Source organism: Haliotis rufescens, unplaced genomic scaffold (genome assembly GCF_023055435.1).
Source record: "Haliotis rufescens isolate VD_foot unplaced genomic scaffold, xgHalRufe1.0.p SCAF_22, whole genome shotgun sequence".
NCBI classification, from domain to species: Eukaryota; Metazoa; Mollusca; class Gastropoda; order Lepetellida; family Haliotidae; genus Haliotis; species Haliotis rufescens.
The window spans coordinates 4,301,243-4,324,639 of NW_025963913.1; the positions used below are offsets into that span (position 1 = coordinate 4,301,243).

Below are 23,397 nucleotides of genomic sequence, written 5' to 3' on the forward strand. Positions count from 1 at the left end.
CCGAGAGAATGGCTTGAATAAAGAATAAGCTTGGACTATTTTCATCTAAGAAATATGTAATCGAAATAATTATTCCATTGTCGAAAATCTCGAGAAAAACATTATGAGGATAATGTTATCATCCGTGCAGTCAATTAATAGAAAAAGTGCCCGGCTTTTTATTGAATATATCGATTCCACGTGGCCATCTAGAAACAATCCCTGTGTAAATTCAGTATGGGTAAACAATGTGGATCGATGTACACTATTCGTACTAATATAAATACTCGTTAAATTCAGGTTGCTAATATACGCATACACGTATGTGGGTGAGTGAGTTGGATTTTACGCCGCTTTGAAGAGTCTTCCAGTCATATCACGGTGTCAACTAAATGTGGTAGGAAAGCACTAAGTGGTGCAGGTCTCAGACGTTTACCACTTTGGTGAAACCCATGAGCATAGGTATGGTGCTGACAACCCTAGAAATATAATCGGGGCGAACCTGGATTCGAAACTATGCACGTATGTACGCACACAACACATCTATCAACATGACATTGAACCATCGAACAATGCATATGTGTTCGTGCTCCTGAAGTAATCGCCTCACCTGGAAGCCTGGAACTGTATGTCCACATCGCCTGTGCCATCCTGCACTGTGCCAGCAACTGGCGGGGAGCTGTCCAGGATGACACCGTCTGAGGTGGAGGACCTGCTGCAGAGGTCTGCTGTGTTACAGGCTGTCACTGTGGTGAAGTACTTCACTCCAGGGGAGACCAGGATATGCAGGAGGCTGATGTCTGTATAAACCAAGATGTATCATTTGCTTTAAGGGCGGTCGGGTAGCCGAGTGGTTGGTTAAAGCGTTCGCTCGTCACGCCGAAGACCCGGGCTCGATTCCCGACATGGGTACAATGTGTGAAGCCCATTTCTGGTGTCCCCCGCCGTGATATTGCTGGAATATTCCCAAAAGCGGCGTAAAACCACACTCACTCACTCATTTGCTTTAAGGCACGCAGATCAAATGTCAATATTTTGAATTATAGTCCAGAGTAAAAACTGTATAAATTCGGTTAATTGAAAATACTCTACTTACTGGGAGTTAATCCATATTCTATTTCCCCAAGGGTATCATCGCATCCTGCACAGGTCCCGACCTTCACCTTGTACACCGCAATCGGAGAGTGTGGGTCGACAAAGCCTTCCCAGTAGGCCCCCATCTCGGAGACACTGGTGATATAATCCTTGTCCTTGTCACCATGTGTGGCAGCTGACTGTACTCCGTCGTAGACGTGGCCAGCAGATGGAGGCATTGTGTCCGCAACCAGAGGCCGTGATGAGGTCAGTGTGTACAAACCTGCACCGTTGTATCCCTGCGGAATAAAACGTTTATACCATTGCAGAGAGTAAAACGTGTTGCATGACCGACAAGTAAAGTAAAGAAACCTTAATCTGAGTAACTGACTCAGTTCTAAGGATGGATGCCCCCAATCAAAATACAGAAATCACACATAATCGTACTTCATGTGTTCATTATTAAAGGTTGTGAAGCCACTGATTCTCAAGTTCGGGTAATTCATTACAACGTTATATGTAAACATATATGTATACCTTTAAGGAGATGAAATAAGAGTGTCCATCAATTGCGCGACCATGCGTATCCATATCGAGACATTCTTGGTCTGTAAAGGTGTATTCTATCAAATCGTCGTAGCCTGGCCTGGTGCCCATGGCAACCATGTAGGCTGACAGTCCACTCTCCTGATCAGAGAATACATTAGTCCAACTGTGAAAAGAAGAATGAAATGACCCTATAAAACGGTAGTAAACAGCGGTCATCAACATGAGATTAAACACATTTAAGCACGTTAGTGTAATTGTGATTAATTGAAATCTTTATAAAAGATATGTCATGATCAGAGATAATCAAGTCAAAATACATTGTTGTAAAACACACATGTGTACTTATTAAAATAGTAAATGAGTAACATTCCATTCAGCATCACTGTATATATAGTACATGGTGAAAATGATCTGGTATGAAGCATGACGTACCAAACATGAAGGAGACGAGACGCTATGTATCTGTGCTCCAGTTGTATGTGGCGACCAGTTAGTGTTGGGGCTGTGGAGTCGACAAGGAACCCGTCTGACCCTGCCACTGTTGTTTTGTTCACAAAATCAATTGCTGCAAACCAAGACTGCACATTAATGCATAAGACACGACTTTATACATCAAAACATAGCTCAGTGAATGAACCAAAATCCTTGATATCCCCCCCCCCCCCCCCCCCCCCCGCCCCACACACACACACACACACACACACACACACACACACACACACACCCCGCTATCATGACGGCCTGTCAATATCCGAGTCTGTGCCAGATAAACCAGACAGATGAGCATGCGCAACGAGCCACACCATCCGGGCACGGTGACACGCAATCAGCCTGATCACCCGATCCTCTTTTCCGACCCCCAACCCCCATAAGATAAAATTTAAAAAAATATTACCCTTGATAGACGCATAGTATGTTCTGCCAATCTGGAGGTTCAGACTATGTAGGGTTGCACGCTGCACAGAACCGACATCGGTGAACTTGACTATATCTTCTCCACTGGGAACAGATCCTGCAACGTGAAGGAATGGTTAACTGAAAGGGTGTACAGGCACATGATTGTAATAGTCCTATGTAAATCACACGTTGAATAGGATAATGTGGGAGCAAAATCTCTTTATGTGCAGGAAAATATCCGCGGGGAAGTGTTGCATAAACCGAAAATGTTTTTGAAACAACTATTATCAACAACGTTACAATGTTACGGGCGTAAAGTATGACTTCCTTGTGTACATGTTCTTGAACAAGAGATTCTTTATAGCAATGTGATTTATCAGCGCCTCTGCAGGCAAATGGTTTACTCTCTACGCTAAAGAAAGGATATTATAACATCCCCGTTTATGAGGTTTTATCCGAGTGAAGACCAATATGACGTCACTGGGGGTTTATAAGTCACAAAAAAGAAGTGACACTCCCCGTCGATCAATGTTGTTTAATTAAGTCTGTCTGTACCTATAGCAACTTGATAAGCTGCGATTCCACTCCAGTGTGAAGCTGCCTTCTCCTCCTCCACATCCGTGAAGCCTGCCCACTTCACATCAACTTCCGTGGTGCTCACCTTCAAACATACCGGACATTAGTGAGTTATCACGAATATGCTGACGTCTTCCTTCCGTCATTCCCTGCATTTATGCGAATCTAAGTTCACCCCAGAACCCATGTCTGTTCTGCACCCCAACTGGATATGTTTCTCACCAACGAGGGGTATGGGTGCCTTAAAGCCTAAAGCCGCCATTAGCTTTGCAGAGTTCCGTCCCTTGGGCACGCAAGGAACCTATAATTGTGGGTTCGAATCCCAGTTCGCCCCGATTATGTTTCTAGGTTTTTCTGCACCATACCCGTGCTCGTGAGGATCACCAAAGTGGTTAACGTCTGAGTGGTATGATGCAGGTCTCACTTCGGGCTTTCCTCCCAGATTAAGCTGGCACCTCATGATATAACTGGAATACTGTTATAGACGGCCTTGAACCCAAGTCACTCACACACTATTAAATCCAGCAGTAACTTGGGTAACCAAGCAAGACCAAACCCCAGTTGAGAGACATTTCAGCACATGACACTATCTAGCCCCTCTCACTAGTGTTTGTACTTTTCGATTAGGTTACACACATTATTATCTCTAGATAATAGCTCCCCCATTCATCACTTTTTGGGATATGTAATGTGATATCGAGACATGAATACGCGTGTTGTCCATATTGCATCCACTTCTGTTTGTACCTGGTACATGCCAGTAAGACCTCCAATGTGAACTGTCCCCGGTGAAGGTGGTGTGAGGTCGACTGTGATGCCGTCACTGCAGGCATTCACTTCAGTCAGCTGGGACGTCCACTTCTCGAACGGAGCGTTCTTTTCATCGGCATGGATGCACACATAAAACCTCTTCCCATGCTGGAGATAGGTTCCTTCACTGAGTTCTACGTTAAGGAACTCATCAGCTGGACAAAAACATATTTGCTTCAAGTACATGTAAGTGTAACAATTGATTGAACTTTACTAAATTGAAGTTGTCTATGATCCGATGGCATCACATCCCTGACAAGTAAAACACCAGGAAACCCAGGAAAGCTGTATTGTAGGAACGTGCCGATACTCATCAAACCATCACAATACTATTTTTTTGTTTTGCTCCAAGACCGTAGTGGATGTGAAGTGGATAAAGCGTCTGGCCGGAGAGCGAAAGGTCGGTGGTTCGATCTTTCATACCTGAAGTCGTTAATGATGGTAGTTGTTGATGTCTTGCCTGGTCGATCGCCATTAAGAAGATTAAACAAGGACTCTCTCTCTCTCTGTGTGTGTGTGTGTGTGTGTGTGTGTGTGTGTGTGTGTGTGTGTGTCACACACACGTACACGCACGCATACACGATCCCGTTCACACACGCACGCGGATTTCACTATGTGTTATGACTGTAATAATCTTGAACGCGACGTTGAACCCCATTTCACCTCACCTTTGATACAATTTTAAGAAGGATGGAAATAGTTACATACACCCAATTGTCAACCCTACAACAAAGTTTGTTTGAGTATCGCCTGACTTCAATGAAACAATTCTCGGAATGTGGGGCGAAACAGTTGTTGAACACAGACGATGAACTGATCCAATGTGTTGGGTTGAGGGCAGTCAATGATTGCCACCATTGTAACAAGATGGAATAGAGATTATGGTTCTACTCGGCTGGAATATTGGCCATTTGTCCGCTGAAGCAGGGAAGGTACAGACTGATGACTACCTGCACCATCACACAAACCTACAACAATGACTGACAAGCTTTCAGGATTTAACAAATGTTTTATTTGGGATAACACTTTCTGGGGGTTGAGTCCCATCCGGGATTCCACCCACATTCTCAGAGTCGGCGATCTAACCCACTCAGCCACCGAGGCTTTCTCAAAATGGAAGTGCTACAACAGGTAGTCTAGATCACATACTTTGTGTACCCCTCTGATAAGTGGGTACTTTCAGTATTTACTCATCATGTATTTACACACTTACCTGTATGTCCACACCTGATGACATCCGGCATGCTACAGGGGTCAGTGACGGTCATCAGACTCTCTCTCTTGTAGTGAGACGAGGGGTCCACCTGGTCACCTGACACCACTGCCCACGTGTAGTTCCTGTGACGCAGAGTCGGCCACACAGCAGACAGGATGTTCTTGTAGGGAGTGTAGTCAGCATCAGCGTGTTCCCAGTGATTGTTCTGATCTAAGCTTATGCTATAACCCTGATCTGGTGCTTTTGCTTTGCCTACAATACAGATGTGTACAGATTTCAAATACATGTTTAGCATATCTAGTCATATACAAGTATTCGTGAGACACACATCCACTGCTTGTGTTCAGTATGTAAGACCAAAATAAGTGCAGGAATACACTAGAGTTTTTAAGTGTATACATTTGGTACATGCTTTACAAGTTGCTCAGGGTTCAACTGTGGGCTAGGAGAGTAAATTGGGAGTCTGCATATCAACCTCGATAGGGGTAAGCACGGTTTATTGTAATATATTACTTTGGAATTAAGTACAGGTCATTTGACTTGAAAAAGAGGCACTACAGTGTTGATCGTTAAATAACATTTCACCGTTTTAAGTCGCTTGGAGTTTAATTCAGTTGTAAATTTTGTGAAATGTATGGTTTCTGGACAAAGGTTCTTTGACCAGCAAATGCTAGTATACGCATCATTTTACTGCAGTTCTCTGTTCACGGCATATGCCCTAATTCATGTGACATTCGCTACTTCATTTTTACATATACTACACTACGATGCTGCATGAATCGTCAGGTCGGTGAGCTTAAAAAGTAACCTACCAATAGCATCTAGGACAACTGAAGGTACAATATACACCGGGTCAAACGCTGCACAGTCTTTGACATCCGCCGACACTGTTGCATATAGGCCAACTCGAGTGTAGCCTCTGACTGCTACTCTTCTGCACTTAGTAAAGTCGAGATGCTGCGGAAGAGTTATCTGGAAACGTATCTGTAAAAAGAATTCTACTGTAGAAACGTTTCCTGATTGCTTAGCAGCCAAATCTTAAGAAACGCATACTACAACCAAACATTAACAAATTATTGCTAAGCTTATACAAAAACCGGTCGGAGGGATGGCGTCGTTTGAATGTAGACATGTTTAGGCCATTGCGGCTGCTGAATCCAACCTTTCGTTCATGGCTAATCTATGTAAGATGAACACGACTACCTTGTCGCCTATGGTGTTTATTCTTTCGGCGTCGACCGTCTGCCAGTTGATCAACATTTTGCTGCTGTGACTGTTATCTGTGAGTCCCCACTCGTACTTGTCAATGACGTCATAGGCTTCCGATGCCACGGGTATGTCGGAATCACGGAACCGGGACATCGTCACCTGGATCTACATAAAAAACCCGCCATAAGCCTCATTTTATATACAACAGGCGACAATATCAGAGTCAACAAAAAACAGGAACTTACCTGTGCCTGTCCCCCCACAGACTCCTCATATGTCAGTGCCATGCTTCCAGTTGCTGGGGGGTGCGGTATGACAGTCACACCGTCACTGTGGATGGGCTTCATACAGACTTTACCAGCACAGAACTTGACAGAGGCTTTATACATATGTCCTGGCTCTAATGCCACACCTCCGACTGCAATCTTCTCCGATGTCCCAAGATGCTCGTAATCTCTCACGCCGTGCCACAAATCATCTGCAATATGAACAGGTACAATGCTGTGCTATCTTTATTTCGGTATATTTTAAATAACATAATCTTTCTTAAAACGAATTTTTGACAGTAAATAAGGTAAGAAAATGAATTACCTGACCGGGGAAGTTTTTCCTGCAGACTCCAATATACTTCCGGGTACCTCTCTTTACTGACGTCACTTCTCGTCCAGTAGGCAGAATATGTCGAAGGGGATACTTGGTATGTGATATCGGTGGTGCATACCTGTATAAAAAACACATGGCAATTTAAAAGGGGTTCACACAACCTGCAAAATAAGATCAGCATAATCTATTGCTTGTTCCGTTTTAGTCAGCACGAGGATCCTAACCTCGGGGTTATACATGTGCAGCCTCATACCAGTACTTGTTTGAGTGTAACCTTTTAGAATCATTAGAACTGTTCTGTGCAATGATCCATGCAAAACTGTCCAAGACAGCAAGAGTATTTATATGCATTTGACTTTTGCATGTAAACTATGCAATTTGTTGTTGTAAATGTATTTTGGAGAGGGTATTTAATTATGGAACCGAATACATTAAAATGATGTATGTTTTAACTCAACCCTGCAATAAAGGACTCCTCGCCGCCACCACCGTTTCCTGAATGTCTCAAAACAAATGTGTTCCTTTTTTCTGTGATATTAATATCCATAAACCGCCGTGATGTCTTTCTCTTACTACAGCCATAAAATATAGAAGTATGAGACGAAGTTATAAGAAAAATAGATTGTCCCAGAAAAAGGGAGATAAATTTGCTTCCGACTGTTGAAAAGAATAGAAACTGTCAGGCAAATTTATACATTGATACAAGTGTTTAAAAACGATTTAAGCTCATAGTCTTAATTAAATAAAATATATAGTTTTACAGGTGTAGCTGTAAAAAAAAACTCGTTTCCATACAAAAACCAGCTCTTACTATAAGTCCCAAGTCTTAATATACGTCTTCCTATGGAAAAGGATTATCCTCTCCGATTCTTTGGAATGCCTTACCTTTTCAAATCAAACTCTACATAACTCAGGCAACCTATAAGTCACAACTAAAAACGTATCTCTTTCGAAGTGCCTTTAACTAACTAGCTTTTCTCTCTTCTTCGGTGCATTAAGCATTCATCGGTTTATGGACAATTGCGCTCGACAAGTGACATATATATTAATATTAATTGCATCCATCCAGACAGACATGAAGAAACTTTATTCATAGTTTCCTTACCGGTTGGTTACCCTGGCCCGCCAAGTCTCGGATACCTGCACATGGAAGGTCTACAGTTTGAATACAACACAGACAAAAGTTCCATTTTCCAATCATTGTTTTCGCATGCAAGAACTGTACTCATATACTGTGGATAACTGAAGAATGATGTTTGTATCACACGGTACCTTCAGCATCTCACTATGCGTGAGGGAGGCACGGGTGGCCCAGTCGTCTAAGGCGCCGCGATTCCCTGTGCAGTGTTGCGTCCCTTGGGCACGCCAGAAACCTGATTGTGGGTTCGAATCCCGGTTAGCCCCGATTATGTTTCACCGAAGTGGTAAACGTCTGAGACCTGCATCACTTCGGGCTTTCCTCCTACATTAAGCTGACACGCCTTGATATAACTGGAATACTGTTCAAAGCGGCGTTAAACCAAACTCACTCACTCACTCACTATGCGTGACGTCACCATTCGGGCTTACAGGGTATATATGTACACTAATATAAAGACAAAGATATGTTTCGTACCATACGTGTTGCACACAATTGTATCGACGCTCTCTGTAAAACACATACTGAACATGTGTAAGTCAAACTATGGTTAATGTTATGAACAAACAATTAGCTACTTCATGATAATGGTTCATTGAACATACCAGAATCACGGCACCCTGGTCCATCTCTAATAGTGACACCTGTGACATCAACATTTGGCCTGATGATCGTCACACCGTCAGAGGACACCGTCATCTCTCCTCCACCAGTAACTGCCACGACAGTCACAAAATACTTCTGGAAGGAGATAATAAAGCACTTTACTCATTTGTGTTTTAACTATATTCAGTTTTAATCCCTCCTAAATATTTCCAAAAAAAATAAGCATAGATGACCTTCCTTAACATTTGAGAACAACCTATTCCCGATTTAGATTTTACAATCCCAAGCTTGCTATTTAAACTGGCAGATATGAAATATGATTGAAAGAAGATATTGTAAATCACGCAAGCTTACGTGCTATTTTGCCGTTGAATATAAACAACACATCTGCTGTCCAACATTCAAGTTTATTTTAAAAAAAATGAGTAAATATCCGACAATTAATAATATTTCTATCATGCAGAGAAAGATCATTGATATCATTTGTTTATTTCCATATCATGTATGTATTTTGGGCCGGGACCCTTTTAGTGAATAACAGGACTGTCTGTCTGTCTATATTCTTACCTGATTTTCTGTCATACTTAAGTCATTAAATTCATGTTGCAGTTTGTTTCCCACTGACACAAGCTCCTTGACATCAGTTTGCGAAGGCCGAGAGCCAATTCCAACCTTATAGGTTACGACGCTGACACCTGTGTCGAATCCGTACCATCTGGCTCTAAGGACTGAGGTGGACACCTGATGGTCAGTATCGTCAAATGCCTACAACACCAAATTAGCATACCTACAACACCATTTATCAAAATACAACAGCAAGAAAATACAACAGTAGGTTGACATACCTACATCATCAATTTGTCATACTTACAACAGCACGTTGACATACCTACACCAATTGGTCATACCTACAACAGCTCTTTGTCATACCTACAACACCAACTTGTCATATCTACAATACTAAATCGTCATACCCACAACACCAATTTGACATACCTACACAACCAATTTGTCATATCTACAACACTAAATCGTCAACAGACAATTTGCATATCTACAAGTTATCGTACTTACAACAGCAAGTTAGGAAACAACCCACACCATGTTGTAACTACAACGGCAAGTTATCGTACATCAAAAACTAAGCACCCTGCATGCCCAACACATCCATTTAGCATACAAGAAGCAGGCATTTACATACAGTTTGTCGGAATGATGCAAAGGGATAATTAAGGTGTCATAAACTACATGTTCTCACTTTCAAACTTACACTTATATCAAACAAGGATTCTTCTCCAGCTGGAATTACGTCTTCCACAACACCATGTGACGGTAGTGCCACGTCATGGACGTAGGGCTCCGACACTGCAACTGTGGACAGCCCGACTATGTTGGTGACCCTGACTGACACAAAGTAGGTGTGGCTGTGATGGAGGTCCCAGTGGAGGTCTGTGAGGGCTACAGCTGTACATGTAGGTGGCGACGTCAGTGTGCATCCCCCTCCTGACTGCAGGGCCGTGAAGGGAATTACTGTCGATTGTTCGTCTTTAGATCCTGCACATGAACAATTGGTTTGCACTGGTCGATCGTGTGAAATAGTTTTTGAATGTGTTAAAATGATTTCAGATTACACAGCGCATTATGGAATGAGAAGATAATGTAGAATGAGCATCCCTCTACATACCGACAGCCACTTCGTACTTGAGATAGGACGTCTCTGGGTCCGAGAAGGCCTTGTCAGACCACCGTGCTAGGAGGTGACTACTGCCAACACTCATTCTCACTACGCCCGTAAATCCAGGGTATGTTGTGTGAACGATTAAGGGACCTATGATCTATGAAATAAACACACAACCAGATACCATTAATGCACAGAGGCTGAAACGCAAGCTTGCTTTGCATACCTGTAAGTAAACTGAATGAAATCCTTCTGACATGCCCTGGATATGATAACTATTCAATCAAATAACTAAAGAATATCTGGTAATGTTCAGCACTTCAGTGCAGTGTGATGTTGTTCCTACCTTTATGGTTGTGAGTGCAGCTTTGTTGATAGCCTTGATGGCGATGTAGAACTCTTGCCCCTCACTGAGACGAGGATGGTAGCCCTGATACTGAGGATGATGATGAGTGGACGTGTAGGGCAGGATGTCTGGAGCGTCTTTATCAGAAGGATCTGACATCAGCCCCAGCTCGTAGTCATAAATACCGCTCTCTGTGTCACTGCCAGTCCAGTTTACAAATAGCTGGCAATGAAACTTTAGGTTAGAATCAAATGCTGAGAATGCCTACTGTATAAACACAATTTACCAAATAGTAAGGATTAGGTACATGATTCGTGACTACCAACAATGTGGAAAATGGGGTGTTACAGTTATATTACGACGTGTCAGGTTAATATGTGAGGAAAGCCTGAGTGATGAATGTCTCAGACGTTTACCAATTTGGTGAAAGCCAATATCACGGGTAAGGTGCTGACAAATTTAGAAGCACAATCGGGGCGAATAGGTTTCCGGCCATGACCCTTAGACGATAGATCCCCGTGGTCCCCGCATGTGAAGTAGCCAAGACGTTGTGTACTCACATGGTGTTCTCTGTAGATGTAGAGTGTGTTGATGAAGGTGGCAGGCAATGCCAGGAGAGATTCACACTCAGGGTTGTAGAGTTGCACCACACTTCCGTTGTTGTAGCGATGTGTTGGAAACAGGGAAAGCTTCCCGTCATCTACAGACGTAGCCTTGGAACTGTAGAGAAACCAACATTCATGTCATACACTTTATCGCTGAGATGACAACGAGTATAACAAAGGGTAAACAGTATTTATGTACCTGCAAGTGTTATCTGGAGTGACTAATGGGGTTCGTCTTCTGTGGGCGTCGATGAACCACACGGCATTATCTGATGACTTGACCAGGCCCTCCACCACTATGGAGTCTCTCACTGCCACGTCACTGACACTAGGTGGCGTTGTGTCTATAGTCACTCCGTCAGAACACACAGGGTCGGATGCTTCTAGTGCTCGGTTGTAGGCCACCACTGTGACGTGATACTTGCCGACAGAGGGCGCTGTCCAGGAGGCGGATGTGGAATAAGTTTCAGTGACCTGCATGAAAGATTATTAAGTTTGAACTCCGAAAACCCTCCGAACTTGAAACTGCCTCGCACCACACAAATATGAGCAAAAATGGGAGGGTATTATTCTTCAAAACCTACAATCTACCTGTAAATTTTGGGGACTTCCGCATGTCATAACAAACACATCTGTAAGAAAGCCAATAATCCTGGCCTTCTTGCTGTTCGTGTGCGCGTGAAATAACACATTGATGGGTGTCTGACCATTGGAACATTCGATGACCCCTAGAATACCCGTAAATGAACATGGTTCTGATGGTCATAAGATTGTACAGCTGACTGATACTTTACCACCCACTCACTTCAAGAAGCGACACGACTGAACGAAATTAGGCTTCGATCTAAATAACTATGGTGTTGAAGGTAAATATCAATTATTTTTCACTTGATCTTTGAGCTTCACTTAACAAAAAACGGCGATAGAGTTTCAACATATTCAGATCTACTTAAAATGGAATTAAAACAGATCTCACCTCATACTGACTTGCTAATAACTAACGAATTCGTGTGAAATAATATTCAGACAATTATAACCATAGTATACAATCCCTACAATAGTTCATGGATACATATTGAAGCCCGGATTTGTAACTATTATGAAAATTGTGGCAGTGCCCCTATCAAACCTCCAGTGAGAATTCATATTGCCAACTACGATGGATTGGCAAATTAGGTGTTTTCATTATATGGCAAAAGATAGATATAAATTGTGCGTGAAGCATGGCGAAAGTTTGTCCAACAGTTTATTTCATATGACGTGACAACAAAACCGATTCCAGGAAGTACTGAGTATGAGTACGCAAGACTGATAAAGCGTAGATGATGTTAGCTACATTTAGAATTTATAATAAAATAATGACAAGAAAAGGAACAAGGGCAGTTCTGTGTACCTGCAATGAACCTGTGTCTAATCCAAAATCATCTGCTTGGAAACAGTTTGAGCCAAATCTATATTGGTAGAATTTGACTCCACTCTCTCTGTCAAAGAATCCGTCCCAGTGGGCGCGGAGCTGGAGACTGTCCTGGTAGTCAACTTCCGGGCGTCCAGACTGACCATCGTGGACAACGCCAGGATGAGGGGCACTTGCGTCTATTGTCACCTGGATAAGAACGTGGAAGAGAATGTCAGGAGTTTTGAAGAACATATCAGATCACGGATACCAATGGACCACACGAAATCGTCCACTCACTTTAAACTGCATCTTTGTAGTAAGTTTGGCGTGGTTTGTCACGGTGACCTCTAGATGGTAGTCCGAGTCGTGAGCTCCCTTGCTTTTGTCACTGAATATTCCTCCATGTGGGAGACTGCTGTCAACTACGGTCGGTCTTACTTGAAAGTGACGATGGTAGCAACCTTTGGCTGGAGTGCAGTAACAGTTAGCTCCCCTGGCGACACCAGCGAAGGTGGTCTTGCAATGAGCCATACTCTGTTTTACAAAAAAATGCCTACATTATATACAATTATTTTTTTCAAACCATTAATCAAGTAAAATAATGGTTGTCTGTCCCACTTGTACAATAAGTTAAGGATAAACATTGGAAAAGAACATTGGGATTAAGATTAAGTTAAATGAATCCAGTGCTATAATCGTTTTCGCTGCACAGATTGCCTTACGGTTGTTTCTCCTTGAGCCGCGATGTGCTGAAGTCCATGCACGATGTTTCGACCCTGGTATTTATCTACAATCCGCCATGACACCGTCTCCAGGCCGCTGTGCTCATCGTATGCAACCCACTCCATTCTGTGAAAACAGTTTACCATGTTAACACTTCTTGATATAATTGTGATGTACAGTGAGAGAGATCAGATATGTTTCAATGCCGCTGTAATTTCAGAAATATCACATCCTCACATCTAATGGTGGAGGACGCACGCCGTTGGGTATGGGTATTGAGTTTGGGTATGGGTATTTAGTATGGGTATGGGTACTGAAAAGGGTATTGAGTATGGGTATGGGTATGGGTATTGATAAGGGTATTGAGTAAGGGTATGGGTATTTAGTATGGGTATTGAGTATGGGTATTGAGTATGGGTATTGAGTATGAGTATTGAGTATGAGTATTGAGTATGGGTATTGAGTATGAGTATGGGTATTGAGTATGGGTATTGAGTATGAGTATAGGTATGGGTATGGGTCCTATCTGGTGAAACCCACGAACAATTGTAGACAGACCACGCATCATAACCAGGATTCGAATCCATGACCAGCGGATACTTGCATGGTTAAGAGACCTAAATGGTACTCTTAGAAATTACCAATAATTTTAACTAATTTGCCACTTGATATACGTTTACAAGCGTTCATTGTTGAATATTAAGCTGTCTGAGTTTTACATCTTTGCGCCGCGGGAAGATGTAGTTTTAAAAATACTTGCGTCATTTCGGCGAATTCCTCCACGTTATGAACACTTATGTTGAGTCTGTCTCCTCTGGTGAGCCACAGGTTCTCTATGACTGGAGGTGATGTGTCTATGTTGACTGTCACACTTTCTTCTTTCATGTCCGACTTGATGTCATAGGCCCGCACCCAGAAACGTACAGTGTCCCCATCCGCTACTGAGGGTTTTATTGTTTGTGACTGTCTCAGACCTTGACTGGTGAACTCCTCACCATCTGGTGGACTTACGATGGAAGATCCTCCTTTGTGGTCGACTTTGTATGACGACAAGAATCGCGTTACACCTGTTGAATATAAATTCCATTGAACGCATTGACACATGTACAATTTCACAGCTGATATTGAAGAGGTTGTCATATTATGGAGGAGTGAATAAGTGAGCTGGGTTTAACGCAGCTTTGATCAGTGTTTCAGTTATATCACTGCGTGTCAGCTTAATGTGTGTGTGTGGGGGGGGGGGGGGGGGGGAGAGCACGAAGTGTTGAGGTCTTTCAAATGTTAACCACTTTGGTTAAATCCGCGAGAACGGGAATGGAGCTACAAAGCTAGAAACATAATTGCGTCGAACCGGAATTCGAACCCATGATCGTAAATTTCTAGCATGCCAAAGGGACGCAACTCTGCACAGCGAATTGTTTAAGATAAGTCTGGTACAAGCAAATAAGTCGTATAGCAGAGGACTGTATTGGACGCATGCATATGCAGCCCCTGATTGACACATATAGAGTGAGAGTAGGGCCCTAAGATAATTCATATTTGCAGTACAGTGTTTAGTCACTAGTGTAGGCCATTCCTATAAAACAGGTCAGTTACTGAAAACTGGTATGTCTGCGTTGACTGTTGAATAGTCTTTTGTACAACGTCTTAACAACATCAGGTATAGAACATCAGTCAAGAGGAAGCGGAATATTGCGGAATTTTCGTTACCAAGCTTCGGATCGTACCCTGAACATTGTCGATGGCAGCCACTCTTCTGTCACCCTCGTTGTCATCAAAGTCAGAGCCGAGCCCCGCAAGAGAAGCCACCCCTTGCAGCCACTTGTTGTTGTGATGTACTGTGTTGATGTATCTGTTGGTCCAGTCCACTGTCAATGCGGATGACGTCGTTTGCCACTCTGACGTTGCTGATGATGCTGTCATCACACGGAGTTCTTTATTAGACTGAGTTGTTACAGTCGACGTACCATCATAGAGCACGATCCGCCTGGCACTTCTGTGATTACCTGCCTGGTCATAGGCAGATAGGACAACAGAGTACACGCCCGCCGTAGTAAGTGTGTAGCTGTTGGACGTCTGAAATGTAGGTTTTACTCAATATAAACTGCACAAAAACAAGAAATTATTTTACATTCGAGTATATGATTCATGTTTCTGAGCACAGATAAACTGCCAACAATCCACGGCAGCTCACATTTTGGTTTAGAATTTGATTCAGTTTCTCGTATGTTTTGTAGTTGAATCATGTAACTGAGTGATTCTTCCATCAGTTGCGTTTGTTTGGTACTGGTACTGAGAGAGTCAATGTTGTTTATCAATAGAGTTAGCAATAATACTGCGATATCGCGACAGTCTGTAATTTATCAAAACTAGAACAGACGAACCCATCGCTGATAGCATCCACCAAAGCAAGGTGATACGTAATCAACGGAAAGAGATCATCAGATCATCTTAAGGGGGCCCGAACGACCAGCACGGGACACATCATTCCCCGGAAGCACCCACGGTGGTGGTGTTCTTGTAGCACTCACGAACACAGGCGGATTTAGCGGAAATGCTGATAATGAAGATGACATCCTCACCGTTGAACTGGTTACAGTTGTAGTATCGACCTGACGTTTAACTCTGAGTTCATTCCCTACGGCGTGGAGTTCATACACCTCCCTCACAAAATGGGCAACGCCTGCATCGGCATCTGACCAGCCACTCCAGCGGAGGTTCACAGTCGGCTGAAAGAAAGAATGGATTTATAACAGGATGAATACATTACACTGTGAACATAAGAAAGTAAAATGTTTTCAAATGGATGAAATACTCGGTTTGGCCATAAACTTACAGTTTTGATCACATTGGGAGCAGTCAGCATGCTGCCAACACAGGCAGTAGTACCACTACAGTGATAGGGATCCACCAGGTCAATGGTCATGGTAAAGGTGTGGGTCTGTGTAGCACCGGTGTAGTAGTGGGTTCCTAGGATGTTGGTCTCCTTGTTCCGGACCTTTACATTCCCTCCATTGCTTGTTGCATAGGAGAAGTCAATACTGAAAAGTTAATAATAATAATAATAATAATAATAATAATAATAATCTGACAATCTGGGTAATGCAGAAGGCTGCAGTGTTGGGGAGTCTTCACATTCTCCGAAATGGTTTCTGGGTGGTTTGGGTGGCAGCGCTTCCTGGGAGAAGTCCCATTCGCTGACTGGGCTGCGTGTAGAGGGGGTAAGGGCCCTGAGCTGATGATAAGCCTAACCAGCCTGACTGTGCCAGGATCACCAAAATCCTCTTAGCTGCATTTTTTTGATCTGTACATAATAATGCATATATTTATCAGTTGTAATGGGAGGGCGTGGTTTGATTAACGTGGAGGCTCTTCATTAAATAATTGTATTTTGCACTTTCGCGAACATTTATTTGTCTGATGCTACCCTTGTGAAGCATGTCAAGACTTATGGTAAAAAACCAAGGCATTCCACTGTTTTATTAAACGAGCCAAGGGTGCAGGACATAATCTCAATGAGTGTTGATCTTGTTGATGGTCATGTACTGCTGGACGGTACAGAAATTAGTGTCAACCAAGCAAAGTGCCATATGAAATCGGCCCAGACACGGTTTTCAGGGAGAGGCTTTCTGAACGACCACTGCATCGAGTTTATGTACAGTGTGTTGAGAAGTGAAGCAGCCCCGCCGTGTCCTTCGCTTGGAAGGCTGGCCTGAAAAGTGAAACAGAAGGTTTTCTGTTTGCTGCTCAGGACCAGTCACTTCCCACTCGAAACCGTCAATGTGTGATCCTCAAAATGTAAATATGAAAAGTAGATTATGCAATGAATTTAATGAGACTGCCTAACACATTGTCAGTGGATGCCCAGCTTTTGCACAAAAACATTAAATTAAGCGTCATGGTGGAGTGGCTCGATCCTTTTATTACCGTCTTGTAATGTACGAATGTACAAAAGCATTTTTGAAAAGAAATCTCAAGATAACTAAATACAACACCCCCTACTCACACGTCTTTGTGTTGGAAGGGTAAAGGCAGTACAGACGCCCCAGTTGGGTTTCCTTCACAGGTGAACAGGTCTGTGTCGGGGCTGGTCCTGCTGGCTCCACCACAGTTAAGCACCTTAGTCGAGGTCACACGTCCACCTTGGTCCAACAACATGTCGTTGAATTATATAGGGATATTCGCTTTGGTTATTTGGTGTGTGTGTGTATGTGTGTGTGTGTGTGTGTGTGTGTGTGTGTGTGTGTGTGTGTGTGTGTGTGTGTGTGTGTGTGTGTGTGTGTGTGTTGCTTAAAGCCGCACTCAGCAATATCTTAGCTATTTCAGCTAATATTTCAGCTGTAATTAAGGTCCAGGTCTGAACACCCTATCTCCATTTGGTCGCCTTTTACGTCCAGGTTGCTGAGTCCAGTTTATCCCGGAATGCCCAGAGGGAAAGAACCATCAAATATAATGACGGGGAAAGAGAGAGGTGTTGAGGGGAAAGTGGACATGTAGAGATGAGACAGGCAGGGATGGGGTAGTAATGGACTCTTCTTTCGTGTAATTTAAGACATTCCCGTTTACTGTTGAATTTCGTGCTGTTTTCTTTTCTTGTTGTATTTATTATATGCAAGTACAATTATGTCTGGAATTATATAATTATGTAATGTTTTACAATGAGAAAAAATGGTTTACATAAGCGTACCTTGGAAATTTTCCCTTTTTGTATGGAGGTTATCAAGAGGTTCACCCAGAGTGTCCCGTAAACGTTTATAAATGAATTTACTATCTGCAGATTTGAGAATATCATGTTGAAGACCGCAATGATTTACATGTTCACCGTGGTTGCTTTGTGCATTAACCTTTAACAGCTGTATCCATCGTTTAGGTATATGGTGTGTGAGTTTCATATGGAGTTCTTTCCAAAATCCACCCAAGACACCTTTAAATATCCGGTATTAGAAACAACATCCCAAACATACTTTAAACCTAATCGATACTATTAAACAAACAATCTTAGTTCCTTGTGTGGAACAAAGGTATAAACTCAAAAACATGGAACACTTGGTTTCGTTTGGTTTGGGACTATTGAACTTTTTACTACATCTTTCCCATTTTTATAAATTAAATTTAATGTTCCCAATGGATTTAAAGATTCGTGAACTAAATGTTGTCATTACCCCTTAAAGGGGTACTTACACAATTATTCCAAGTCAGTCATTTTAGCCCCCTTTTGTGTATTTGTTTGAAGGTTTGTGGTTTAATGCAACACTCAGCAATATTCCAGCTATATGACGGCGGTCTGTAAATAATCGTGTCTAGACCAGACAATCCAGTGATTAACATCATGATGATCGATCTACGAAACTGGAATACGATGACATGCATACACCAAGACAGCGAGCCGATCCCGTTAGTCGCCTCTTACGACAACCATGGGTTGCTGAAAGCGTATTCTAACCTGTTAAACAACAAACCAACAACAATCAACAACAAACCAACAACAACCAACAACTAGCAATTGAAGCTTCGGTGACTTCGGGAGTTGATCTTATGCAATTGGTGGTCAGCGTAAATATTATGAAAGAAGAATTGTCTCTTAATTGCGACTAAGCTTTAAAAGTGTCTGACGAGCAACATACTTCTCTTAAGTTTGAAGGTAGCAGAAGCGCTGACAATGCCCACGGCGAAGGCTTCAATGAAAGCATGTCTGGTTGGGGGTACCGTCCTGTACTCAGCAGTGAACTTGTAGTACATTCGAGATGGAGAGTTGATGTTGGACCACTTGGTGGGCTGAGATGATCCACTGTTGATGTTGGGAGGTGCCTCGGCCGTGTCCCCATTGCTGCTGGTCAACCGTAGGAGGTTGAAGTTTATTGTTGGCTTCGCTGTTACTGTAACATTGAACCATGAAGTGTATTTCTGGGCCTTAGAAACAAAGAAGAGGTTTGTTTGTAAAATATTTCCTCACCCAATAACAGAGTGAGTGAGTGACTGAGGGAGTGACTGAGTGACTGAGTGGGTGACTCAGAAGAAACGATCTGCCTGAAAAATTACATTATTCCATGGTGTTATTTAAAAAAATCTTTTTTTAAATTCTGTAGCTGAAAAAATATCAAGTCTCCGCACAATATTACAGGGTCCCCTCCCCGCGCCAGAATATCTCATGGTCGGTCACCTTGATTGTGTGAAACATTAAGCAACTGAAACATTACTTGTCTGGCAGGTTTTCCCCGTGAAACCACTGGAGCAGGCACAGTTGCTGGCGTACTCGTTCCGGCAAGTCCCTGGATAACACCAGGTGCTGTCACTCCGCCAGGAACACGTCTCTGTAATCCATAATAACAATTTATGAAACACAGAATTATATCGACCTTTTTATTGTTATATATTGGTGGACTCTATGGCAAATTCAAAACAACTAATTTTAAGTAATATGAATAGAGGACAACATGATACATGTTTTATTCATCACGAAAGTATTCAATATATGTTAATACGATACTCACTGATGCAGGATTTCTTGTTAGAAGAAGCCACGTACGCCCTAAATCCTGCCTTCTCCGACACAACCCCGTCACATCGAGTACACACCTGGTTGGTGTTGCTGCTGCATTCCTCCAGGTCACAGTTGCTGATGGCGGTGCACACTGACATACGTGAGATATAGCATCTATTGAGGATATTGTATCAGTGTTCGTGTCATACTATGTTTACGACACGAGTGTCTCTATTCCGGTATTTCCCGTGCGACAGCGAGCGAGGGTCGTAAACATGGTACGACATTTACACGAATAAAATGTTCTATTTATTATAAAAGAAATTGTCTTCATGCTGAGACGAATTTTAGTGTTTACCTATAAGGACAGCAAGTCGCAACAACAGCGGAGCCATATTTTGTCGAATGACAATCTTCAGCCATGACGTTGTTCTAGCGTGACGTCATTCCGACCTCACGCCACAATAAGATTCGAATTACGTCAACAACGCCGTCCGGATGACGGAAACAATACACTGTTGTCTCGTGACGTGATATGACCCTAGGGCACATGTGAATGTTATGAACTCCCATAACTTTACCGCACGGGGTCAGTATACTGTGTCTGAGGGGGGTATTCATGTTAAAACATCGGCATGGTATATCAGTGGGCTAGCTCTATAACACCGGCATCAGTCAGTCCTTGTACAAGCAGTTTCACACTCGTACATGCACGTTGCTATGTATTTTTGAACGCGACGTCAAAGCCAGTTTCACCTCACCTCACCATACAGCATCACAATATCCCCATTTAACAGAAAAGCGCATTAAGAACGATAGATCCGTGCAGCGCACAGTTCAGTGATAGTGAATATTCAGCAATATTCCAGCCATCTGACGGAGAGGTATGTAAATAATCGAGTCTGGACCAGACAATCAAGTGATTGACATCGTGAGCATCGATCTACGCATTTGGGATACGATGACATGTATCAACCAAGTCAGCGAGCCTGACCACCCGATTCCGTTAGTCGTCTATTACGACAAGCATGGATTGCTGGAGACCTGTTTCTTGTGTGTTAAGATAACTCCTCAAACAGCAATACACTTTATCATCGGCGTTGAACTTAATAATGATAAAAGTAATTTACATTTTGTATATTTAGGAGATACAAAATATTAGGATGTGTCTGTGATCAAGTCAAAACATAACACAAACACTATATAGTTTGATATGATTGGTGTCTACCTAGTTTTCTGTTTTCTGCACGGACTGATGTACTTACTTCTACACCGTTCCGGGCTTGCATAGAAGCCGTCATTACAATTGATACACTTCCCTGGTGTACTGCAGCTCCCTCCACTGATGTACTGGGTCTTGCCGTTACTGTAGATGATGTGAGATGTTCTGTATGTGATGGTGCAAGCAGCGGGGTTGATATCACCGTCACATATAGCTGAGGATGAAACAAAGGAAAAGCCGAAGTAAAACACCAGAACCCATGCAATCTATGTTTGTCACAAACACCAATACACCGTTATTGTATCCATCTCACGCTGCTGGAGGAAACGTAGTGTTACAGCCACCAAGGACATATATTTCATTAAAGGAACTTTAAAGGAATATTGATTAAATGTTTATAATTTCGCTACAAATACAAACTGTTGGGGAAGAAGAATACTCGGAGTAAGTGACAAGGCTTACACGCGGTGTCTGTTTCTGTTATATATATTTATATATGTGTATATATTCTGTTTCTGTTTTCTGGGTGAGTAAGTGAGTATAGTTTTAGGCCGCTTTTAGCAATATTCCAGCAATACCACGGCGGGGGACACCACAAATGGGCTTCACACATTGTCCCCATGTCGGGAATCGAACCCGGGTCTTCGGCGTGACGAGCGAACGCTTTAACCACTAGGCTACCCGATTGCTACTCTGTTTAATGATACGTAAATTCATATACTATAAATTGAAGATTTCCAGGATAATAACCATAAAGCAATACTAATACATTCTACAATTTCTTTACCGTGTTATCTGATATCTATATGTTGTTGAACTGGGGTCTGTGCAAAGGGGTTGTCAATGCATTATCTGGATTATGTATAATATGTTTGTTTGTGTCTTGTTTAACGCTGCACTCACCAATACTACAGTTATCTGACGGCGATCTGATAATATTCGAGTCTGGATCCCGTTTGTTGACTCTTACCGATTCTAAGCCTGCATTACCTGGGGTCTGTACACGCGGGTTGCCATTGCATTACTTGCGTATTATGTAAATGGGGCTTGTCAATGCAATACCTGGGGTGTGTACAATGGGATTGTCAATTCTTTACCCGGGGTCTGTACAATGGGGTTATCAATTCTTTACCCGGGGTCTGTACAGTTGGGTTGTCAATGCTTTACCCGAGGTCTGTACAATGGGGTTGTCGATTCTTTACCCGGGGTCTGTACAATGGGGTTGTCGATTCTTTACTTGGGGTCTGTACAATGGGGTTGTCGATTCTTTACCCGGGGTCTGTACAATCGGGTTGTCAATGCTTTACCCGGGGTCTGTACAAAGGGGTTGTCAATTCTTTACCCGGGGTCTGTACAATGGGGTTGTCGATTCTTTACCTGTGGTCTGTACAATGGGATTGTCAATTCTTTACCCGTGGTCTGTACAATGGGATTGTCGATTCTTTACCTGGGGTCTGTACAGTGAGATTGTCAGTTCTTTACCCGGGGTCTGTACAATGAGATTGTCGATTCTTTACCCGGGGTATGTACAGTGGGGTTGTCAATTCTTTACCCGGGGTATGTACAGAGGGGTTGTCGATTCTTTACCCGGGGTGTGTACAGTGGGGTTGTCAATTCTTTACCCGGGGTCTGTACAATGGGGTCGTCAATTTCTAACCCGGGGTCTGTACAATGGGGGGTATCAATTCTTTACCCGGGGTCTGTACAATGGGATTGTCAATTCTTTACCTGTGGACTGTCAAAGGGGTTGTCGATTCTTTACCCGGGGTCTAGACAATGGGGTTATCAATTCTTGACTTGGGGTCTGTACAATGGGATTGTCAATTCTTTACCCGTGGTCTGTACAAAGGGGGTTGTCGATTCTTTACCCGGGGTCTGTACAATGAGATTGTCAGTTCTTTACCCGAGGTCTGTACAGTGGGGTTGTCAATTCTTTACCTGGGGTCTGTACAATTTAGATTGTCAGTTCTTTACCCGGGGTCTGTACAATGAGATTGTCAATTCTTTACCCGAGGTCTGTACAGTGGGGTTGTCAATTCTTTACCCGGGGTCTGTACAATGAGATTGTCAGTTCTTTACCCGGGGTCTGTACAATGAGATTGTCGATTCTCTACCCGGGGTCTAGACAATGAGATTGTCAGTTCTTTACCCGAGGTCTGTTTGTGGCTGTTTGTAAATAGTTGAATCTGAACCAGACAATCCAGTGGTTAATATCATAGAAATCGATCCACGCAGTTGGGAAACGATGACATACATCAACCAAGTCAGCAAGCCGGACCACCCGGTCTC

General features: G+C 42.9%; 1 protein-coding gene across 1 annotated transcript in view; it reads right to left on the reverse strand.

Annotated features, from left to right (window-relative positions):
• Positions 1-23,397, reverse strand: part of LOC124136318 — a 43,187-nt gene that overhangs the window by 13,310 nt on the left and 6,480 nt on the right. The window contains exons 4-35 of the mRNA XM_046502210.2: positions 21,152-21,322; positions 19,897-20,037; positions 19,603-19,716; positions 19,030-19,281; positions 17,412-17,547; positions 16,242-16,446; positions 15,988-16,134; positions 15,133-15,481; positions 14,166-14,472; positions 13,405-13,531; positions 12,980-13,216; positions 12,680-12,889; positions 11,486-11,760; positions 11,242-11,401; positions 10,682-10,903; positions 10,342-10,492; positions 9,928-10,211; positions 9,225-9,422; positions 8,657-8,792; positions 8,019-8,053; positions 6,902-7,031; positions 6,556-6,788; positions 6,305-6,475; positions 5,914-6,085; positions 5,099-5,353; positions 3,823-4,040; positions 3,055-3,160; positions 2,498-2,614; positions 2,035-2,167; positions 1,591-1,765; positions 1,076-1,352; positions 590-779 (exon numbers count right to left, since the gene is read on the reverse strand). Of these exons, the coding sequence (XP_046358166.2) occupies positions 590-779; positions 1,076-1,352; positions 1,591-1,765; positions 2,035-2,167; positions 2,498-2,614; positions 3,055-3,160; positions 3,823-4,040; positions 5,099-5,353; positions 5,914-6,085; positions 6,305-6,475; positions 6,556-6,788; positions 6,902-7,031; positions 8,019-8,053; positions 8,657-8,792; positions 9,225-9,422; positions 9,928-10,211; positions 10,342-10,492; positions 10,682-10,903; positions 11,242-11,401; positions 11,486-11,760; positions 12,680-12,889; positions 12,980-13,216; positions 13,405-13,531; positions 14,166-14,472; positions 15,133-15,481; positions 15,988-16,134; positions 16,242-16,446; positions 17,412-17,547; positions 19,030-19,281; positions 19,603-19,716; positions 19,897-20,037; positions 21,152-21,322 (6,034 nt within the window). The remainder of the gene's footprint in view (positions 1-589; positions 780-1,075; positions 1,353-1,590; positions 1,766-2,034; positions 2,168-2,497; positions 2,615-3,054; positions 3,161-3,822; positions 4,041-5,098; positions 5,354-5,913; positions 6,086-6,304; positions 6,476-6,555; positions 6,789-6,901; positions 7,032-8,018; positions 8,054-8,656; positions 8,793-9,224; positions 9,423-9,927; positions 10,212-10,341; positions 10,493-10,681; positions 10,904-11,241; positions 11,402-11,485; positions 11,761-12,679; positions 12,890-12,979; positions 13,217-13,404; positions 13,532-14,165; positions 14,473-15,132; positions 15,482-15,987; positions 16,135-16,241; positions 16,447-17,411; positions 17,548-19,029; positions 19,282-19,602; positions 19,717-19,896; positions 20,038-21,151; positions 21,323-23,397) is intronic.